Here is a 23,774-nt window from a genome sequence, read left to right as displayed (position 1 = left end):
ACCAAAAGGGGGAAAAAACAGACAAAATTAAGATGTGACATATGAAAACCAATGGATAAAATGGTTGATGTAAGTAATGTCTTCAGAGTAATAACACTGAATGTGAATGGATTAAACTCCCCAATCAAAAGACACAGGCTGACAGCCTACTTTACAGAAAAAGAAAAGTCAATTGCCAAATTTATTTGGAAGGGAAAGGGGTCCCAAATCACCAAAAATATTCTAAAAAAGAAGAGCAAAGTCAGAGGACTCACTTCCTCACTTTGAAGTGTACTATAAAGCTACATTGGTCAAAACAGAATGGTATTGGCATAAAGATAGAGACTTGATCAAAGGAATCAAACTGAGCATTCAGAAATAGACCCTCACCTCTATGGTCAACTGATTTTTTATAAACCTACTGTATTAGTGAGCCAACGGGTGCTGATGCAAAGTACCAGAAATCTGTTGGCTTTTATAAAGGGTATTTATTTGGGGTAGATGCTTATAGTTATAGGGCCCTAAAGAGTCCAACTCAAGGTACCATAAGAGGTACTTCCTCACTAAAGATGGTTGCCGATCTCTGCGAGGGTTCAGCCATCCTTCTTCCTTTTAAGGTCCCATGGTCTCAACTTCTTCCAATCTCAGCTATAGGCTGGCATTGGGCTCATTTCTCTTTCTGAGGCTTTAGGTGTTTGATCCTTCTCCTTTCTGTCACATGGCAGGACCAAAATGACCAAGTTTTCTCCTCTTCCATGTCATGACAAAGTTCTCTCCTCTGACATCTATGGAGCTCTGTTCCCATGTATTTTCTTCTGTGTCTTCTTGAGTGAGTGTCTCTTTCTATCAGCCCACCAAGGGGGCAGGGACTCAACTCTGAGTCACACCCTACTGACACGGTCAAATCAAAGCACTAATTTTGATTTAATAAGTAAACATAAAACCTTTGGATTTAATACAATCAACGGGTATCATACCCAGGAACAGACCAGTTTACAAACATAATCAATATCTTTTTTGGAATTAATAAATAATATCAAAGTGTTACACCTACGAAGTCCACTTTTCTGGGACATTTCAGTCTCTTCAACAAATGGTGCTGGAATGATTGTCAATTATAATCTGTGAATAACACTTGGGTCCTGTAACTACAGCTTTCACCATTGACCTCAGTCTCCTTCATATACCTGCAACTTTAAGTTTTGGCCAATTGATCTACAGGGTGATCTCATTTGAAAGCTATGATGGCACTCTCGCTAAACTGACAGAAACAACTATTGCATAAATTTAAAATAATCGTGAGGGAGAAACTGGAGGAATTATTATGATCATTTATAATGAAACTATTTTGTCTTCTTTAAAAGATAAAAGTAAAGGAGTAATATTTCCCTACATGAGTGCAGAGTTTCAGGAATCAGGATAGTGTTTCTAGCCTGTGTATTCTTGCAAATAAGATAATAACAGCTGACCTACTCAACAGGATTCCACAGAGACATTCTTTGCTCAGCTGACATATGTCTGTTTTTCAAAAGTGATGCTTAATTGGTGATGTTATCCTATTTGTTTCACAGAACTAAATCATGTATCAATCCTTGACAGAGAAAAAAATCAAACAGGTTATGTAAAAATATAATCTGGCTTTAGAATGTGTTAAATCACCTGCTTTGCCACAGAAAACAGAAGCTCTCACAAGAGTTTGATTATAATTAAAACCCCAAACCCATTAGTCAGCCAAAGGCATGCTAATGCAAAATACCAGAAATTGGTTGATTTTTATAAGAGGGTATTTATTTGGGGTAGAAGCATACAGTTAGTTACCAGGCCATAAAGTGCAAGTTACCTCCCTCACCAAAATCTATTGCCACATGTTGAGACAAGATGGCTGCCGACATCTGCAAGGGTTCAGCTTTCTGGATTCTCCTCTCTCTGGGGCTTCCCTCTCTCTGGGCTCAGCTGCTCTGGTATCTCTACAAAGCCAGCTGTAGACTATCAGTTGAACAGCTCTCTCTCTCTCTCTCTCTCCAGGGCTTGATTCTCTACAGGTTCAGCTGCTCTGCATTCTCCATGTGTTTACTTCCCTGGCTCCAGCTAAAAAACTCCAAACTCCCTCCCCTGTAGAGTGGTTTCTCTGTGTGTTCCCACCCACTAAGGGGGTAGGGACTCAGCATCCTACTGACGTGGCCCAATCAAAGCCACAATCATTATTTAAATGATTAAAAGTGAAACCTCTGAATCCAATATAATCTAATATGCCCAGGGGAACAAACTAGTTTATAAACATAATCCAATATCTATTTTTGGAATTCATAACCCATATCAAACTGCTACACCCACCCTCTGTTAACCAAGAAGGGAAGGTCTTTATCACATTTCTGAAGAAGAAGGAAGCAATTGTGATAAAAAGAAATTGCCTAGCCTTATTAACAAGAAGCATTTGAGTAGATTAACTGATTATTATAATGTAAGAAAAATGAAGCCATGTTGCATCCAGATGTCCTGTTTGCAGAAACCTCAGGACAGCAAAATATCCTGCATTTTTTTTTTTTTTTTTTTTTTTTTTTAAAGATTTATTTTTATTTATTTATTTCCCCTCCCCTCCCCCGGTTGTCTGTTTTCTGTGTCTTTTTGCTGCGTCTTGTTTCTTGTTTCTTTGTCCGCTTCTGTTGTCGGCAGCGGCACGGGAAGTGTGGGCGGCGCCATTCCTGGGCAGGCTGCTCCCTCCTTCGCGCTGGGCGGCTCTCCTTATGGGTGCACTCCTTGCGCGTGGGGCTCCCCTACGCGGGGGACACCCTGCGTGTCGCGGCACTCCTTGCGCGCATCAGCACTGCGCATGGGCCAGCTCCACACGGGTCAAGGAGGCCCGGGGCTTGAACCGCGGGCCTCCCATGTGGTAGACGGACGCCCTAACCACTGGGCCAAAGTCCGTTTCCTATCCTGCATTTTTACATTTGCCAAAACAGCAAATTCCTTCTTGACTTTAAGGGCTGTGGTTATGGTGTGATCTTTGGCAAGCCTGCTTTCAAAATCAAGTTTGCTATAGGTGAGCTTTATTGCAGGCATTTTAAAAATTGAATAACCATGTGAAATAATTTGGGTTTAAAAGTAGAACATAAATTATAGAGTGGAAGGAAAGGAACAAAAACCCTTTTATCTTTAATTTTCCTGGAGAATAAAGGTTTTCTTATAACAATTTTGCCCTGATTACTGAAGTGGCACATAAAACTAGAGTGAATACTTCATTTTGAAAGGTGCTCAAGCTCTGACATTTTGGGTTTTCATAGCTGTGAATTATTTATCATTTGCATGACTAATGGCACTGGAAATAGCTATCCATAAGTTTTAAAACTGAGTGTAGAAGGATTTTCAACTAACTTCAGAGATATAAATGCTGAAGAGATTGCTTGAGCTGGACCTCTAGAGATAAATTTGGCCTTCTGAATTGCAATATCACTGAGCCTGTGATCTACAAAATGTCCGACCTTTTAATGGTTTCAGTCTTGTGCGAGTGACCTGTGATCTCATGTGTATACCTGAGAAAAGAGTGTATGTTTGTGTGTGCATGTGTTTTTACTGTTCCTAAAAATTTGGTTCAAATCAGAAAGAATTGTCTCTACTAAAAATCTGTACTGCAGAATACAGTGTATCTAAACATTAGGGGTTATTTTCTTTTAAACGATGTAAGTGTTTTTAATATATCATTGAAATCGTTTCTAGCTGCCTAGGTGTTTAGTAATTGGCATTAAGCTTAGCAGATAGAAAAAAAGGTTTGTAGCTAGTGCTTTTCATGAATGAGAAAACTGAAAAGATACATGGGTAAAACCAGGCTGTGGTTGTCAAAAATCTTTGCATTTTGAATATTTACATTCTTCAATATAGTGTTTAATTCTCAATTATGAAGCATCTGGTTAATAGAACAAAACATTTTAACCAACCTTATTGAAACTAAGTTCATTTACATGCAAAAAATGATTTGACTCAAACATGTAAAGAAATGAAAGATTTAAGAAGTACTCTTTATTTACTAAAGTAGAGATAGTGAATTGGTTGAATTTTGAAAGCTCTAACTTCTCAGAATGATTCTATTTTTTAAAATTCCATATTTAATAGCAATACATAACCAAGATTGCATACTAGACACATCTATAAAGAATCTACAGTTTTGCATTATGATTACTATGTAGACGTTAAAAATAAGTAAAATGATTTGAAAGGTATGGTAAAATGTAGGATGGAAAAGAATATTTAATATTTTAGTTTCGAGGTAAAAAAAATTTTTGGTTCAGAACAGTAAAGTAGGCTATTGTAAAGATGATAATAACTGTTTTGGCTACCTGACCAATGTTTCCACAAAGTGCTACATATTTAGTGACAAGGCTTCACAAGACATCCAAAAAGCATCAATCCTCTTGTGCTCTTATTATCCATATTTTCATCTAGTATGAATATAATGGAGCTTTAATTAAAGAGATGTTTGTTGAAATATTGTAAAAAGCTTAAGAACAGGAAGATTTTATTTGTTGGCACACAAAATAATAGTGACAACAGAGGAAAGCTGGTGACCTTGGGTCACTATTTATTTGATGCCCTGCTCAGACTAGCAACTACAAGTGAAAGTTTTTCTAACATGCCTTAAAATTATCATGGTTTGCTCTAAGACCTACTTTTTCTTTAGCTGTTGTGATTGGGTTTTATTTAAATAAAAAAGAAGATGGGAAGTGGATTTGGTTCAACTGATAGAGTGTTCGCCTACCATATGGGAGGTCCAGGGTTCAAACCCAGGGCCTCCTGATCTGTGTGGTGAGCTGGCCCACACGCAGTACTGATGCACACAAGGAGTGCCGTGCCACACGGGGGTGGCCCCCACATAGGGGAGCCCCACATGCAAGGAGTACACCCCATAAGGAGAGCCACCCAGCATGAAAGAAAGTTCAGCCTGCCCAGGAGTGGCACTGCACACACGGAGAGCTGATGCAGCAAGATAACGCAATAAAAAGAGACACAGATTTCCGGTGCCACTGACAAGAATGCAAACAGACAAAGAACACACAGCGAATGGACACAGAGAGCAGACAATGGGGGGGGGGGCAAGGGTCAGGGGAGAGGAGATAAATAAATAAACCTTAAAAAAAAAAAAAGAACTAAAATCAAAGATCTAACTGAACAACTGGAAAAACTAGAAAAAAGAACAGCAAACTATTTCCAAAGCAAACAGAAGGAAAGAAATAATAAAGAATAGAGCAGAAATCAGTGAAATTGATACAAAACAATAGAGAAAATCAATAAAACCAAAAGTTGACTCCTCCAGAAGATCAATAAAATTGACAAACCCCTGGCTAGATAAGAAAGGAAAAAAAAGAAGATGCAAATAAATACAATCAAAAATGAAAAAATAAAAATGAGCAGACACAAGAGGAGACAATAAGCACAAACAATGAACAAAAACAGTGTGCAAAAACAACAAGCAATCAGGTAAGGGTGCAATCTCTGGGGGGAGGAAGAAATTTTAAAAAACAAAAAAGAGGATGTTATGAGAAGCTATATGCCAACAACCTAGACAACCTAGATGAAATGGGCAAATTCCTAGAAATGCACAAATAACCAATTGATACTCCAAGAAATACAAGAAATTAACAAATCAGTCACATTTAAAGATATTAAATCCATCATCAAAAATCTCCCAGTAAAGAAAGTCCAGAACCAGATGAATTCTTTACAGGTGAATTCTACCAAGCATTCTGAAAAGAATTAACACCAATCCTGTTTAAACTCTTCCAAAAAATTGAAGAGGAGGGAAAATTACCCAACATATTTTATGAAGCCAACATCACCTGAATACCAAAGCCAGATAAAGACAGTACAAGAAAAGAAAATTGCAAACCATTCTATCTAAAGAACAAGATGCAAAAATTCTCAACAAAATACTTGTAAATCAAATCCAACAGCACATCAAAAGACTTATACATCATGACCAAGTGAGATTTATTCCTAGTATGCAAGGCTGGTTCAACATAAGAAAATCAATCAATGTTAATACAGCACATTACCAAACTGAAGGAAAAAAACCACATGATCCTGAATAATATTCCACTGCAGAATTTCATTCCTTTTTATGATTGAGTGATATTCTACCTCGTGGTTAGAACGCATTTTGTGGATCCATTCATCTGCTGACTGAAACAGTTGGGTTTGTTTCCACCTTTTGAATGGTGCTAGTAGGAACATGGGTGTACTAGTTTGGGTCCCTGTTTTCAGTTCTTTGGAGCATATACCCAGGAGCGGAATTGCTGGGGCATACAATTGCTTATGCTATCACTACTGCTTGCCTTTGTGTCAGAATTAAATGAAAGACTGAAATTAAAAACAAAAATAGGGAAACGGACTTTGGCCCAGTGGTTAGGGCGTCCGTCTACCATATGGGAGGTCCGCGGTTCAAACCCCGGGCCTCCTTGACCCGTGTGGAGCTGGCCATGCGCAGCGCTGATGCGCGCAAGGAGTGCCGTGCCACGCAAGGGTGTCCCCCGCGTGGGGGAGCCCCACGAGCAAGGAGTGCGCCCGTGAGGAAAGCCGCCCAGCGTGAAAAGAAAGAGCAGCCTGCCCAGGAATGGCGCCGCCCACACTTCCCGTGCCACTGACGACAACAGAAGCGGACAAAAAAACAACCAGGGGAGGGGGTGAAATTAAATAAATAAATAAATCTTTAAAAAAAAAAAAAAAAAAGAACAGACAACCAGGGGAGGGGGGGAAATTAAATAAATAAATAAAAATCTTTAAAAAAACAAACACATGATCACCTAATCAACGCATAAAGGGCATTCTACAAAATCCAGCATCCTTTCTTGATAAAAACACTTCAAAAGATAGGAATAGGGAAATTCCTCAATATGATAATATGTATACATGAAAAACCCACAGCCAGCACTGTTGTACTCAGTGAGGAAAGGTTGAAAGCTTTCCCTATAAGACTGGGAATAAGACAAGGATGTCCACTGTCACCACTGTTATTCAACATTGAGCTAGAAATTCTAGCTAGAACAATTAGATAAGAAAAAAAAAATTAAAGGTATCCAAATAGGAAAAGAGGAAGTAAAACTCTGTTTGTGGATGACATGATCCTATATTTAGAAAATTCTGAACTATCCACAACAAAGCTACTTTCAGCCAGTGAATTCAGCAGAGTGGCAGAATACGAGATCAACGTGTAAAAATCAGTCATGTTTTTGTACACTTGTACTGAACAATCTGAAGAGGAAATCAGGAGGGAAATTCCATTTACAATAGCAACAAAAAGACTCAAATACCTAGAAATTAATTTAGCCAAAGAAGCACCGGACCTATATGCAGAAAACTAAAAAACAAGAAACCAATGAGGAGGCAGACTTGGCCCAGTGGTTAGGGCATTCGTCTACCACATGGGAGGTCCGCGGTTCAAACCCCGGGCCTCCTTGGACCATGTGCAGTTGGCCCATGCACAGTGCTGATGCGTGCAAGGAGTTCCCTGCCACGCAGGCGTGTCCCCCGCATAGGGGAGCCCCACGCGCAAGGAGTGCGCCCCATAAGGAGAGCTGGCCAGCACGAAAGAAAGTTCAGCCTGCCCAGGAATGGCACTGCACGCACAGAGAGCTGACGCAACAAAAAGAGACACAGATTCCCGTGCTGCTGACAACAGAAGCAGACAAAAAAGAACATGCAGCAAATGAACACAGAGAACAGACAACTGAGGGGGGGAAGGGGAGAGAAATAAATAAAAATAAATCTTAAAAAAAAAAAAAAAAGAAACCAATGAGGACCTAAAAAATGGAAAGATATTCTGTGACATGGATTGGAAGACTAAGTATCATGATGGTGTCAATCCTACCTAAATTGACATAGAGATTCAATGCAATACCAATCAAAACTCCAACAGCCTACTTTACAGAAATAGAAAAGCCAATTACCAAATATATTTGGAAGGGAAAGTGTACCCAAATAGCCAAAGGCATTCTAAAAAAGAAGAGGGACATGGGAGGAATTTCACTGCCTGACCTTGAAACATTTAGAGTGACTGTGGCCAAAAAAGCATGGTACTGGAATAGAGATAGACACATTGAACAGTGGAATAGAATTGAGAGTTCGGAAATAACCTCATTTCTACAGTGAACTGGCTTTTTAAAAATCCACACACCCCCCACACGGCTTGCTTGCTCTCTGTGTCCATTTGCTACGCGCTCTTCTGTGTTTTCGCTTGTGTCCCTTTTTTTTGTTGTTGTGTCACCTTGCTAAGTCAACTCTCGATGGAGCTTGTGGACCAGGCAGCACTCCTCAGTGCTTGTGGGCCAGTGGCTCTCTGCAGCTTGGGGGCGAGCCTGCCTTCACAAGGAGGCCCTGTGACGCAAACCCAGGGCCTCCCTTATGGTAGACAGAAGCCCAACTGAATGAGCCACAGTTGCTTCCCTCAACTGGCTTTTGACAAACCCACCCAGCCCATGTTAACAGGACAAAACAGTCTCCTCAACAAATGGTGCTGGGAAAACTGGATATGTATAACCAAAGGAATGAAAGAGGACCCCTATCTCACTCCCTATACAAGAGTCAACTCAAAATAGATCAAAGACCCAAATATAAAAGCCAAGACCATAAAACTCCTAGAAGATAATCTAGGGAAACATCTACAAGACCTTGTAGTAGATGGGGGTCTCTTAAACCTTACACTCAAAGCATGAGCAACAAAAGAAAAAAAATAGACAAATGGGACCTCCTCAGAATTAAACACTTTTGCACCTCAAAGGACTTTATGAAAGGGTAAAAAGGCAGCCTACTCAATAGGAGAAAATATCTGAAAATCGCACATCCCAAAAGGGTCTAATATGTATGATATATAAAGAGATCCTACAACTCAACAATAAAAATAAATGACCTAAAGAAAAAAAAAAAAGAGAGAGAAAAAAAATAAAAATAAATGACCGATTAAAAAGTGGGCAAAAGACCTGACTAGACGCTTTTTGAAAAAAGAAATACAGATGGTGGAAAAAACACATGAAAAATGCTCAGCATCACTGGCTATTAGAGAAATGGAAATCAAAGTTACAATGAGATATCATTTCACACCTATCAGAATGGTCACTATTAACAAAATAGAAAACTACAAAGATTGGAGAGGATGTAGAGAGATAGGAGGCTTATTCACAGTTGGTGGGAATGTAAGACTGGTGCAGCCACTGTAGAAGTCTGTTTGGTATTTCCTAAGGAAGTTAGGTATAAATCTGCCATGTGACCTGGCACTACAACTACTAGGTATATACCCATAAGAACTGGGAGCAGTGGCATGAACAGACATCTGCACGATGCACCATGTTCATTGCAACATTATTTGCAATTGCCAAAAGATGGAAACAACCCTGGTGTCCATCAACCAATGAATGGATGAACAAATTGGGTTATATCTTATTCAGCTATAAGAAGAAATAAAACCATGAAGCATATGCTAACATGGATAGGCCTGGAGGACATTATGTAGAATGAAGCAAGCCAGGCAGAAAAGGACAAATATTGTATAATTTCACTATTATGAACTAAACAGAATGAGCAAAATCATGAAGTTAATAGCTAGAATATGTCACTAGAGAAGAGAATGTGGTTAGAGAATAGAAATCTGAGGTTTAATCTGTGCAAAATTGGTAAAAAGTTATTTGTAAATGTTTGGAAATGAATAAAAATGGTGAAAGCACATCATAGGATTTATAGTTAGTAGCACTAACATATGGGTATGATAGTGGTTTGATTCTTGTTTTATTGTTTTATTTCTTTTTTTTTTTTTGGAGTAATGAAAATGCTCTAATATTGATTGAAGTGATAAATACACAACTCTGTGATTATACCAAATGGCACCAATTGTACACTTTAGATAAACTGAATGGTTTATGAACAACAACAAAAAAATTAGTGTAGGTTGGGGAAGTACCACGAAATATAAGATATGAACTATAGTTTGCTTTTTAAAAGACGTATTTTTATTTATTTCTCTATCCTTCCACCCCCTCACCCCCCTGCCATTGTCTGCTCTCTGTATCCATTTGCTGTGTGTTCTTCTGTGTCCACTTGCATTCTTGTCAGGTGGCACCCAGAATCTGTGTCTCTTTTTGTTGCGTCATCTTGCTGCGTCAGTTCTCCCTGTGTGCGGTGCCACTCCTGGGCAGGCTGAGCTTTTTCCGTACTGGGTGGCTCCCCTTATGGGGCATACTTCTTGCACGTGGGGCTCCCCTACACGGGGATGCCCCTGTGTGGCACAGCACTCCTTGGGCACGCAGCACTGCACGTGGGTCAGCTCACCACACGGGTCAGGAGGCCCTGGGGATCGAACCCTGGACCCTCCATATGGTAGATGGATGCTCTTATCAGTTGAGCTATGTCTGCTTCCCTACACTTATTGTTTATGTATGTTCATGTATGAATAACATACTTCCATAAATTTTTTAAATGAAAAAAAGCAAAACAAAAAACAAAAAAAATAAACACACCTAACCAAAATCAAACTTCTTTTCTATATGTTTATTTTCTTGTTAATCAGAGGTTGGAAACATTAAAACATTTTAAAAAGATGAAATAGGAAAGGGCTGACTTCATTGGAATGAATTTTTCCTGATACAATTTGATAAAACACACATGAGTCGTGCAACTCATACGAGCACACCTGCGCTCCCATCTTGAGTGTATACTTTCGCTTTCCATTAAATTCTCCTTCCACTATATGACTAGTCCTTGAATTCTTTGTCCCAACTGTGTCAAGAGCCCCTCTCCCTTAGGTTGAGGTCTTTTCCCAAGATCTCCCAGGGTCTCTCCCTTGTCAGATTTTGGTGACCGACAAAGGGACAGGAAAAGTAAGTACAGGCCTGTCCACCTTTTCTACACGTCCTTGGCCTTTCCTTCCTACTCCTTCATGCTATCCTTTCAGCCACAGAACACAATCTCAAACCACCCACCTGAGCCAGGGTGGTGAAAGAATTGTTTCTCATCCATGCAGATTCAAGGGTCATGTGGGTGACGGCTATCCCGGTCCAGAGGGGCCTGTAGCAGTTGGATATAATTGTTGAATTCCAAAAAGAAATATTGGATTATATTTGTAATCTGATCTGTACCTGGGCAAGACTGAGTTATCATTAGGGCGTGGAGTCCCCACCCAGTCCCCACCCTTGCTGTGTGGAGACTCACAGATAAAAGGCTTGGCAAAGGACAGAGTTGGAACTTTTGATGTGGGGATTTCTGATGTTAGAGTTTGATGCTGAAGACCAGGGAAGTCAGCACCCAGAGGAAAGAGACGCCAGCACCAGGAAGGAAGGAATCTTGAACCCAGAGAAAAGCAAGACCCAAGAACGTAGGAACCCAGGAAGCCTGAACCCTCGCAGGCGTCAACAGCCATCTTGCTCCAAATAGACTTTGGTGAGGGAAGTAACATGCTTTATGGCCTGATATCTGTAAGCTCCTACCCCAAATAAATACCCTTTATGAAAACCAACCAATTTCTGGTATCTTGTATCAGCACCCCTTTGGCTGACTAATACAGGGTCTAACTGGGAAATTACCCAAGTCAAGAAAAAGTTTATCAGCTGCATTTCCTGTCCCACTGCCATGCAAGAACTTCTCTTTGCCGCTGTCTCTTTTTACAACCTGTGACCTTACTTTTCTCGCAGCTTAGATATGTCCTTTGGTTCTGAAATGGCAAGCTTCTTCCTCCATTTAGCAGGTCTCCACTGCCCAATCCACCATTCAGGGGATTTTATTGTTTCTCTGGTGATCCATGGTCCAACTACAAACAGTTGAGCCTGTGGATCTCTCATTTAACCACCCTTTGTGACCCAGTAAGGCTAGTCAGCTGTTTGGTTTTTTTGGTTTCGTTTTTTTTTTTTGACATGTGCTCCTTTGTCATCATAATTCCTGGCCTCATCATTTCATTGGGCAGAGTTGGACTTGGTCATAGGGTATGACCTAACTCCTTCTAAGACACATTCTCTACAAACCCTTGTGTAACACCCTAAAGATCATTCAGATACCCTCAGAAGCACCTTCCAGGGACACGTCCTCTTCTTCATGTTATAACAGAAACCCTTCTGACCTGTATCTACCTCTATCGGAGATGAACAGATGGCCATTTTAGTGCCCGCCAGTTCTGCCTCAGACTTTTCTGTCCTCTCAAACTTCAGAAACAACTCAGTCGTCAGACCCCAGGTACACCTGGCAGCTCCCTGGCCAGTAAAGACGTAGGATGCTAGGTCTCGAACTGGAACCCAGGAAGTGAAGGGGGAGCTTCGTAGGGACCCCACAGTCATTCAGGAACCCTTAGTGAGGACCCGCTATCTCTCTCTTATCTTCCTCTTCCATAGGTCAATGCTGGCCTATCAGAAGACAAGGACATGGGTAATTCTCCTTCTATACCTACAGACTTCCCCCTTGGATGCCTCTTAAAACACTGGAGCATCTTCCAGCTGGATGGCCTAAAATGGAAAAAGCAAATCTTTTTCTGTAATACTACATGGCCCTGATATAAATTGGAGGATGGAGAAACAACTCAAAAATGGAACACTTAATTACAACGCCATACTCCAATCAGACATTTTCTGTAAGCAACAGGAAAAATGGACCTAGGTGCCTTATGCTTAGGTCTTCTTGACACTATATCAAACGCTGACCTCTAGAAACCTGCCATTGATATTATGCTCATACCCCTCTAGAAAAGCCAAGCAGGATGAAAATGTCATATAGAAACTATCAGGAAAAAAAAAAAGATTTTCCTAGGCTCTACCCTGTCCTCCCTAGGCCTTCTCTTTGAGAGAGCTATGGAGGAAGGCTAGGTACCGTAAGAGAGGAAATATAAGTTTAGCTTACAACTCTGTCTTACCAGGCTTGAAATTTTAAGAATGATAGGTACAGATGAAATGTTACAGAATAAACCTTGGTTGGCATAGTGTTTCCTGTAATTCCCCAATTCCAATTTAAAACTTTTTAACAGCCTTGGAATGAGAGTAATTAATAATCCAATTGCCAAACTATAAATAAAAATCTACAAATTGGTAGCAAAAAGTAACTTTGTAGCAGAAAAACCTGTCAGAAGCCACTTCAATCTATTATGATCTATGCTAAGATTTGTTTACCGATGGTATACTGATACAAAACTAAAATTTTACTTCCTCTGTTAAAGTAACAGTTTTCTTAAATGGTTTATCTGTTTTGAGTGGAAGAATATAAAAGTCCTTTTTTTTTTTTTTTTAAGATTTATTTATTTATTTAATTTCCCCCCCTCCCCTGGTTGTCTGTTCTTGGTGTCTATTTGTGGCGTCTTGTTTCTTTGTCTGCTTTTTTTTGTTTCTTTGTCCGCTTCTGTTGTCATCAGCGGCACAGGAAGTGTGGGCGGCCCCATTCCTGGGCAGGCTGCACTTTCTTTTCACGCTGGGCGGCTTTCCTCATGGGCGCACTCCTTGCGCGTGGGGCTCCCCCACGCGGGGGACACCCTTGCGTGGCACGGCACTCCTTGCGCGCATCAGCACTGCGCATGGCCAGCTCCACACGGGTCGAGGAGGCCCGGGGTTTGAACCGCGGACCTCCCATATGGTAGACGGACGCCCTAACCACTGGGCCAAAGTCCGTTTTCCCTATAAAAGTCCTTTTGAAATAATACATATAAAAAACAAAGAATCTGTGCTTTACTGGATTGGCTTCATCATATCCTCAATGGTTTTAAAAACATAAAGCTACTGCTATTTTGGAAGTTAAGTCTTTTCTGAACTATTTTACTAACTTATTTGTCATCGCTATAAATAAAAGCCTGTTTAAATATAATGTTTAGACCTGACAACTTTTAATATCCTAATAAAACCCCTTAAGGATATCTTTAATTGCAAACCGTTACAAAAGAATTTGTTTTCAACCTTGTAAAAAGCGAGATACTTAAATATATATGTTTATGAAAATTAACATTATTAATGTACTTACATTTTCATTCATAATAGAAAATATATTCCAAAACTGAAAAATATAGTACTCGTGTAAACTTTGGGAAAATTTAAATGGGATGTTATTTTTACAATGTTTTAAATTTTAGTCACATTTTATTCTGATCAGAATTCTTATCAAGGTGTTAAACCTTTTTTTTTTAACTGATTTGTCAAAAAATACTGTACATAATCACAGTATTTATTTCCTAAGACTATTGTAAATGTGTAGACTTACATTTACTAAGGGAAGTATTATTTATAAAATGATAATAGGAAGATAATCTTGATTTAATTGGGAATCTTAGGTCCTCATAAAATTTACTAGAAAAATAGTTTTCTTCCAATATTGCTGAAATTTTTTTGTGATAAACAGCATCTTTTTAAAAGAGAAAGCATGAAGGAAAAATTAAATGTGTAATTTACTTGTATATTTGGGAATGCATAAAATTCTTAAAGACTTTTAAAGTTCCCACTGTCTCTTCTAACCTAATACTGATCTGCATTATGATACTGTTGGTTATAGTTTTAGTTATTCTTAGAAATACGTGATGGGGGAGTAGGGGTAGCTCAGTGGCTGAGCACTTGCTTTGCATGTACGAGGCCCCAGGTTCAATTCCTGATACCTCCTGAAAAGGAGACATGTGATGTTACGAAAACAACCAAAATCTCATATTGGTTATACTGTTCTGCTCTGATGCTTCTGTAAAAGAGCATGCAGTCAGCTCATCTTCAACAAAAAGGGACTTTAAGGAGAAGCAAGGCAAGTCTGTAAGTTATGTTTTACCTGTTGATTAACATAATCATGATAAAAGTGTAAAAGTAAAACAAAACAAAACTTCTACCATAAGTCGTAGTTGATCTCTAGAAACAGCTTTAAGGAAATTAGGGCCTACAGTGGACACTGCCTCCAGACTGGCTCTGTTTCACAGTGCCAAAGGGTGCTATGCAACTGTCTGGTGGAACACTGGAGCCAACCTTCCTGTTCTCACCAGGGTTGATGATACTATAGCACATCAGTTGCCCGAAAAACATACCAACAGGGGCAATACTTGCCAGAGTGATGTGAGTAGAACCTAAAGAAACACAACTGGCTTTACAGCCTACTCCTATGGAGGGCTAATGTGCGGCTACTCTAAGCAAATGTCCTAGGGCCTATAGGAGAAAGTTCCACATTTATTTATTACACTGGAGAAAACCTCCCTCTCCAGGCATCTACTAAAGATTGTGCTATGCCCACAGGCTTTTTCTCCAGATTCACAGGGCTTCTTCAAACATCTCCCTTGACTGAGCTGCTACTGTAGTAACAACCCTGGATCAATAGGACTGTTGGATATGCTATACCAACTACTGATAACATCCCTATCAGTAATATATTAAACACATTCAATGGGTGGAAGGAGCAGCTACCACACATGCGTCCTTTCATGCACCCCCTAACAGTTAACAATTCAGCCCCTGCTGGACCCTGTTTCTTTCTGGGTATACCTCCCCTCTCAATACTTCCTCAAAAGAGGCAACTGCTGAAACCTTGTTTGCAATCATTGCTACTGGCAATTCGGAAACAGTCAGCCAAATTACCAACTAACTAGGGCTTGATTCCTTATCCATCTGGAGGCCATAAAATCCATTCTCCCCTTACTCATTTGGTTCCTTTCACTCCTAGGACAATCAGTTTTGGTCATCCTACTCTTAATCTTTGGACCCTGCTTATTCAACATACTAATTAAGTTTGTATCTTCCAGACTTCAACAGCTATACTTCAAGATAATGGTCAAGAAAGGATTTTTTCCAGTCCCAACTGAAAACCTCCCAGCCTATTCCTTGGGATTTTTAGATTTAGAAGTCAGAGAATTCCACTCCCATGATAAGCAGAGACAATGTCCCAATGACAACATGAAGTAGTTGCAGAAGACAGATCATCCTCCTTCACCACCTCCTAAGAATAAGGGATGGAATTCTCTCGGGGGAATGAAGAAGGGAAAGGTATGAGAAGGGAGATAGATAACTCCTCAAAGGAGGATGACCAACAGAAAATTACCATCAGATAATACCTAAGTGGAGGTGGACTTGGCCCAGTGGTTAGGGCATCTGTCTACCACATGGGAGGTCTGCGGTTCAAACCCCGGGCCTCCTTGACCCGTGTGGAGCTGGCCCACGCACAGTGCTGATGCGCAAGGTGTGCTGTGCCACCAGGGGTGTCCCTGCGTAGGGGAGCCCCATGCGCAAGGAGTGCACCCTGTAAGGAGAGCCACCCAGCACAAAAGAAAGTGCAGCCTGCCCAGGAACGGCGCCACACATATGGAGAGCTGACACAACAAAATGATGCAACAAAAAGAAACACAGATTCCCATGCCGCTGACAACAACAGAAGCGGACAAAGAAGACGCAGCAAATAGGCACAGAGAACATACGACCAGGGTAGGGGGGAAGGGGAGAGAAATAAATAAATAAATCTTTAAAAAAAAAAAAAAAAAAGATAATACCTAACTGCAGTGGAAAATCACCATCCCAAGGCCTAGGTTCCAAGGCCTAATGTCTGAAAACACTAGATAACAAAAGGTCCATCCATCATCTGACCACCACATGGCACTTTGAAGCTCCCATTCAAAGGCATTTTATCTTAAGATACTGTAAATGATACTAATTTTTTATCCACTGCTAACAAGAATGCAAACGAACACAGAAGAACACACAGCAAGTGGACACAGAGAGCAGACACTGGGCGGGGGGAGTGGGGGAGAGAAATAAATAAATAAAGCTTTTTAAAAAACTAACATTTATAGAACTTTTGTCCCAACAACAGCAGAGTATATATTATTCTCAGTTGCACATTGAACATTCACCTGAGAAATCATATTTTGGGCTATAAATTCAAATGACAAATATAAAAGAATTGAAATCTTACAAAGTATGTTCTCTGTCCATAACAGAATTAAACAAGGAATCAGTAACAGAAAGATATATGGGAAATCCCCACATATTTTGAAACCAACTTCCAAATAACCCGAGTTAAAGAGGAAGCCAGAAGGGAAATTAGAAAATATTTTTAATTGAATGAAAATAAAATACAAAAAATTAATATTTGTGGAATGTAGCTGAAGCAGTGATAAGAGGGAAACTTGTAGTTTTAAATGCTTAGCTTAGGAAAGAATAATCTCAAATAAATGATCTAAGCTTCCACCTTAAGAAACTATAAAAAGAGCAAATTAAACCCAAAGAAGAAAGGAAATAATAGATAACAGAAATCAGTTAAATGAAAAACAGAAAAAACAGAGAAAAATCAATGTAACCAAAAGCTAATTCGTTGAGAAGATCAATACAATTGATTAACTTCTAAGCAGAATGACCAAGCAAAAGAGAGAAGACACCAATTATCAATATCAGGAATGAAAGAGGATATCACTACAGACTGTATGATATCACAAGGGATTTCCCTCCTTCTCCTTATTTTTCCTGTGTTCCTGTCTTCTCTCCACTGTGGCTCTTCTCTGAGCCTGTCGAGAAGGTGGCTGAGAGAGATATGTGAATAAATCAGGGTTCTCGAAAGCACAAGCTGCAGTATCACTTCCAGAAAGTTCAGGAACCCTGGAAAGGAGAAGGAATAAGACAGCAGGAGGAAGAGAGAGTGAGGGTAGAATGGAACACTCTCATTTCTATTCTAGCCTGTACTTCTCACCTTCTATCCCAACAGTCTTGGCACAGATTGAGAACATGATGTTCATCACCAAGAAGAAGGCCCAGCTGTCGCCAGAGAAGGGCTGTTGTCAACTGGCTCCACCTTATTACCCCAACTTGCTGACAATCCCTGCCTCAATGTCCCTGCCTTTAGCCATCAGCATGGACACAAATTCCAAACCAGACCAGTTGATCCCACATAGCCAGGTGTCTGTTACCCAAAATATCACGGTGGTCCCTGTGCTGTCTATAGAGCTGATGCCTGCAGGAGTCTCCTGTTATTAGAGGTGGGGAAGAAAAGGGCATCAATCAAGGGGTCCAGTCTTGGTAATCACATTCCCCTTAGGCTCTCTTGTGACCACAGCCTGATCAGCTCAGACCTTCCCCATTTCTGCTCCCATGATTGTCTCAGCTCTTCCCCCTGGCTCACAAGCCCAGCAGGTTTTCCCTGACCTCTCCAAGAAGGTAGCATCAACCCTGACAGAGGAAGGAAGCAAAGGCGATGATGAAGGTGGCACTGTGATTCCCAAGCCCCAAGGCTGGAAGAAACGGATGCTACAATCAAAGCTGCCTGAGATGAATGACCCATATGTACTCTCCCCCAAGGATGATGAGGACCATCAGAAAGATGGCAAGACCTACAGAATCCACACAATGTGCACATCCAGGCTGTGAGAAAGAGTTTACACAGTTCTCTGATCTACAGTCCCATAGATGGCAGCACAACAAAGATAAACCCTTCAAGTGCCGTAAATGTCATTGGGCTTACACACATGCAGCCTCACTCAAGGTGTACCCATCTACCTATGGTTAAGCATGCTAAGATGTAAACTTGCTCTGTCTGTAGTTGGGCATATATGTGAGAAATATACCTTACGAAACATACGCACAAACATGACTCTCCTGATCTCCAGCAGCAAGGGCAGGCAGCAGTGGCAGCAGCAGCAGTGACCGAGGTCCAGGCTTCCCAAGCACTGCAGCAACAGCAGCCAGCAGCAACAGCAGCCAGCAGCAGCAGCAGTCACAGCCACCACTCTCTAGTCCCCTGGGGCAGCACCCCAGGGGTGGGGGTGGCAGGGACAGTAACTCCAACCTCTACTCCAGTGTTCCTTTGACCTGACCCCTTATAAAGTGGCCAAGCATCATAAGGACATCTGCCTCACTGTCACCACTAGCATCATCCAGGTGAAGGATCTGGCCAGCTCTTAGAGCCCCATGCTGCCCCTTATTGGGGAGAGAGGAAAGAAGTTCTGGTCCCTTCTTTCTTCATTTCCTCTTAGTGGGAAAAGTCCTCACATTCCTTGACAGGCCTTGGCTCCATCTCCTGGGTCCTCAGGCATGGCCTTCCTTCACAAGATACCATCTTTATTCCCAACTCTTCTTCAAAAGGAACATCAGCCCTCCTGATGTTCAGAGAACTACTAAGCTGGAAGTGTAATCCAGCAGCCTCCCCTCTGAAGCATACCTTTTAAAAACTGGGGATTGGTGCTCAAGGGAGGGATTTGAGCACCATGGAAACTTGTCCAGTGGGGGTACTTACCCTCTCCTTGCCCTCATCATCATCAAAGTTTGAGCTGACAGAAGGTTGGCCCTCCAGATATCAGAAAGAAGGCAGCCCTACATGAAACACCCTTCTGTTCTGTTCTTGCAAAAGAAAAGGGGTCCTCACATGCCCCAACCCCAGGAACCATTTTTCTTCCTCTAAACGATCTCACTTCACTTCCTACCTAATACTGGAGGAAGGAAGTTTGGGTGAGGATCAGACTTCCCTTTATTTGTAAGGGGGAAAGGGCTGAGATATGGTCCCCAAAGGGCCAGAGAGTCCTGAGGTGGCCAAGAGTGGCTTGACTCACAAGTGCAATGGCAAGGACCAACAAGGGAGTATGGTCCAATGATGAGCCCTTGATACTGATGGCTATGCTTATGAGCCTAAGAGTTATATCCTGAGAGCCTCCATGTTGCTCAACTGTGGCCACTCTCTAAGCCAAACTCAGCATGTAAATGTATTACCTTCCCCCCAACATGGGACATGACTCCCAGGGATGAGCTTCCCTGGCACCGAGGGATTACTACCAATCACGAACAGGTGATGAAACTAGAAAGAGACCTTGAATAAAAGGGTCAACTCAGACCAGCAGAATATCTCAGTCTACATGTATGATCATGTGTTAAAAACTGCTTTTTGACCTTGAATAAAAGGGGGAAATGGCAAAAACAAATGAGTTTATATGGCTAAGAGTCTTCAAAAGAGTCAGGAGGCCATCAGAGGGGTCGCGCTTACACACACCTCAGCAGGACCCCAGAAACAGCCAAAGTAGATACAACCCTAGGTACTGCTTCTCCTGAAGGTTATGGACACCCACAGGGTATATGGTTATGGCAGATCAATTTGGAGTTCTGTGCACAGAAGAACACAAAGCAAATGGACACAGAGAGCAGACAATGAGGGTGGGGGGAAAATAAATAAATAAATCTTTTTTTTTTTTATCATAAGGGAATGTTAAGAAAAGCTTTATGCCCATAAATTTGACAGCTTAGACGAAATGATTTCCTTGAAAGACACATTTGACCAAAGCTCAATGAAGAAGAAACAAATAATCTGAATACTCCAATATCTAGTAAAGAAATTAAGTTCATGGTTTAAAATTTTCCAGCAAAGAATTCTAGGCCCTGATGGCTTCACTGGTGAACTATACCAAACATGTAAGGATAAACAATAATGATTGTACACATTCCTGAAAATAGAATTGGAAGGAATACCTTCCAACTCTTTCTATAAGGCCATCCTTATCCTGATACTAAATTCAAACAAAGTAATTTTAAGAATAGAAAAGAAAAGAACTACAGACTAATATTCCTCATGAAAATAGATGCAAAAGTTATCAATGAAACAGTGAATCAGAGAGGCGGACTTGGCCCAATGGATGGGGCGTCCGCCTACCACATGGGAGAGCCAAGGTTCGGACCCCAGGCCTCCTTGACCTGTGTGGAGCTGGCCCATGCATGGTGCTGATGCGCGCAGGGAGTGCCCTGCCATGCATGGGTGTCCCCCGTGTAGGGGAGGCCCATGCGCAAGGAGTGAGCCCCGTAAACAAGAAAAAAAAAAGTGAATCGAATCCAGCAAAAAGTAAAAAGGATAATATATCATGACCAAGTGGCATTTATCTCAGGAATGCAGAGGTAGTCCAACAATAAAAAAAACAACACAGACGAATGCAATTCACAATATCAACAAACTAAAGGGAAAAAACCCACATGATTATATTAAGTGATATAGAAAATACATTTAACAAAGTTCAGTATCCATTCATGATTTTTTTAAAAACTCTCAGCAAACCAGAAATAGAAGGGAACTTATTTAAAGCAATCTATAAAAAACTATAGCTAACATCATTCTTAATGATGGAAGACTGAATGCTCTTGCTCTCCCCTTAAGATATAGAACAAACAAGGATTTTTATTCTCACTTCCATTAAACATCATACAGTTTTAGAGGTCTTCGTGTGACAAGACTATATATAATAAGCAAAAGATACATATTATAATCCCTAAAGCAAACACATATAAACACATTTCATTCCTAACTTATTTAACCCACAGATAGGTTAAATGTGAAAGGATGGAAAGAGATAAACCATACAAGCACTAACCTTAAGAAAGATGAAATGTCTATAATATATCAGGCAAAAACAGACTTCTACAAGGAATATTTCCAGTAATAAACATTTTACAATAGTTAAGGGTCAATACACCAGGAAGATATAACAAGAATGTGAGTGCATCTAGTAACAGAGGCTCAAAATATATGAAGCAAAAACTAAAAGAACTAAAGGGAGACTTAGATAAACCTATAATCTTAGTTGGAAATTTTTAGGACCCTAATAATTAGACAAAAAATAAGAATATAGAAGTTCTGAAGAACACTATCAATCACCTTAACCATAATGACATGTATAGAAACCAACATTTATAACTACATAATATATATTATTTAAATACACAAGAAAAGTAAAACAGGATTGACCAAATAGTCTCAGTGAATTTCTAACAACTGAAATATTACAGGGAATTCTTTCTGACCTAAACAGAATTAAGTTAGAAATCAATAACATTAGGACATCAACAAAATATCAAATATTTGGATATTAAATAATGATTTTTAATAACCCATGGATTAAAGAAGAAACTACAAGGAAAATTAGAAAAATATTGTGAACTAAATAACAGCTAAAAAGTAAAATACAATATGCCATCAAGTAGGATTTATTTCACTAACACAAGGGTGGTTCAACATAAGAAAATCTATTTAATATACCACAATACCAAAGTATAGGAATAAAAGGACATATGATCATCTCAACTGACATTGCAAATCATGTAATAAAATCCAGCACCCTTTCTTAATAAAAGTACTCAGAAAAAAAAGGAATAGAAGGGAAATTCCTCAATATGATAAAGGGTAACCTGTAGTTAAGGTCCTCAACAGTGAAGGACTGAAAACTTTTCCCTAAATGAGTAGAGAAAAATATCATGTTCATGAATTGAAAGGCTCAAATCTGTTATATGTCAAGGAGCCCCAAACTGTTCTAAAGACTCAATGCAATCCCAATCATAATCCCATCAGGCTCTTTTGCAAAAACTACCAAACTGATTCTAAGATGTATATAGCAAAATAAAGGACCTAAGAGAGGAAAAACAATTTTGATAAAGACAAAGCAGGAAGATTTACAATACTACTTGACTTCAAGATTTACTATAAAGGTACATAACCAAGACAGCATGATCCTGGCATAAAGATGAGGAAAGTCTTTAATAAATGATCCTAGAGCAGTGACTATCCATATGGGACCAAAAAAAAAATAGAACCTTTACCACCCTACCTAACACTGTATATAAAAATTAATTTGAGATGAATGATACACTTAAAAGTAAAAATTAAAAGTATAAAATTTCTTGAAGAAAACATTGAATAACATTTTCATGACCTAATTGTGGTTTCAGTCATTCAACAGAATACTCAGCAATAAAAAGGAACTACTATCACATACAACATGAAGGCATCTCACAGACAATATGCTGAGCAAAAGAAGCCAGATACAGAACACAGAAATTTCATTTATATTAAGTAAATTCTAGAAAGGGAGAGTAATGAAGCAATCTGTTTCAACGAGTACTTCAAGTAACTGAGACGCAGCTCAGATCTGAAAACCAGTGTTCTTCCAGCTAAGAACAGACCTCGGCACAGAAAAGTGATGCTGTCCTGAGTGTCTAGTGAGTAACTCAGTCACTTAAGTGGACGAAGGAAGGGAGCTGATAGCAGGTCCCAGCCCTCTAAGTGTTCAGTCTCTGCCCCAATTTCGTTTTCCCCTCCCTAACACCTTCTCCCAGTCGCTACCCTCTATCACAGCCCCTCTCGGATTATTTTACCATCCCAGGGCCCACTCCCTTCCCTTCGTTGCACTACCTCAGTGTCAGAGGGGACGTGGTGCCGGCAGGGACGGGAGGTGCCTAAGGAAAAAGCAAAAGATGTGGCACTTGCTCCAAGTCCGCCCAAGATGAGTAAAACGCCTCGGATCCATAAGGAACCACTCCACCGCCGCCGGCTTGGGGCCTGGCCTGAACCAGGATAACCCGCGCCTCCACCCCTTTCAGCCGCCATCTTCCGGCCGAGCGTCGTTACCATGGAGTGCATGACGCCTCCACACCCCACACCCGGCGCCAGCCCCGCCCCCTCGCCCCTGAGGGCGCTAGGAGAGGACAACAGAAATTTGCTTTTCGATTGGCTGGAAGAGCAGTCAACAAGTCAAGCGTGTCTAATAAGAGGGAGGCCAGCAAATAAATGACGTTTAGCGGTCCACGTGAGTAGGGCAACGAAAAGAAAAGCTGGTGGGTGTTGATGTTACGGGAACAGTAGCAAGGGTGTCTTTACTGAGCCAGACTTTCAGTTCTTTACTGTAATTCGGTCAGTCACCTAAGATGCGTGCACATAAACAGCTGCAAAAACTTTTACACTGTAATGCTCTATATAAAAGGTGAATGGAATAGAATTCCCATTTTTACTTATCTGAGCCATCAGTGTGAGGCTTCTTAACCAAAGCCCATTCCTATAGAAAATCAGAACAAATCTCCCTATGGCTCATGAAACAGACAAAACTAGGA

At 40.5% G+C, this 23,774-nt stretch overlaps 1 protein-coding gene and 1 pseudogene across 2 annotated transcripts in view; one reads left to right on the top strand and one right to left on the bottom strand.

Moving 5' to 3' along the window:
* The window catches only part of LMLN (leishmanolysin like peptidase), a 118,376-nt gene extending 95,078 nt beyond the window's left edge, over nucleotides 1-23,298 (bottom strand). Inside the window, exon 1 of one of the 2 annotated variants that reach the window (XM_004465822.4) lies at nucleotides 23,080-23,298. In XM_004465822.4, coding sequence (XP_004465879.3) covers nucleotides 23,080-23,298 — 219 coding nt within the window. The remainder of the gene's footprint in view (nucleotides 1-23,079) is intronic. The other variant, XM_023590959.2, reaches the window with a different exon arrangement.
* On the top strand, nucleotides 17,577-18,824 carry LOC139438818 (zinc finger protein 384 pseudogene; annotated as a pseudogene).
* Nucleotides 23,299-23,774: the final 476 nt, after the last annotated feature.

Source organism: Dasypus novemcinctus, chromosome 4, assembly GCF_030445035.2.
Source record: "Dasypus novemcinctus isolate mDasNov1 chromosome 4, mDasNov1.1.hap2, whole genome shotgun sequence".
NCBI classification, from domain to species: Eukaryota; Metazoa; Chordata; class Mammalia; order Cingulata; family Dasypodidae; genus Dasypus; species Dasypus novemcinctus.
This window is presented reverse-complemented; position numbering and strand designations above follow the sequence as displayed.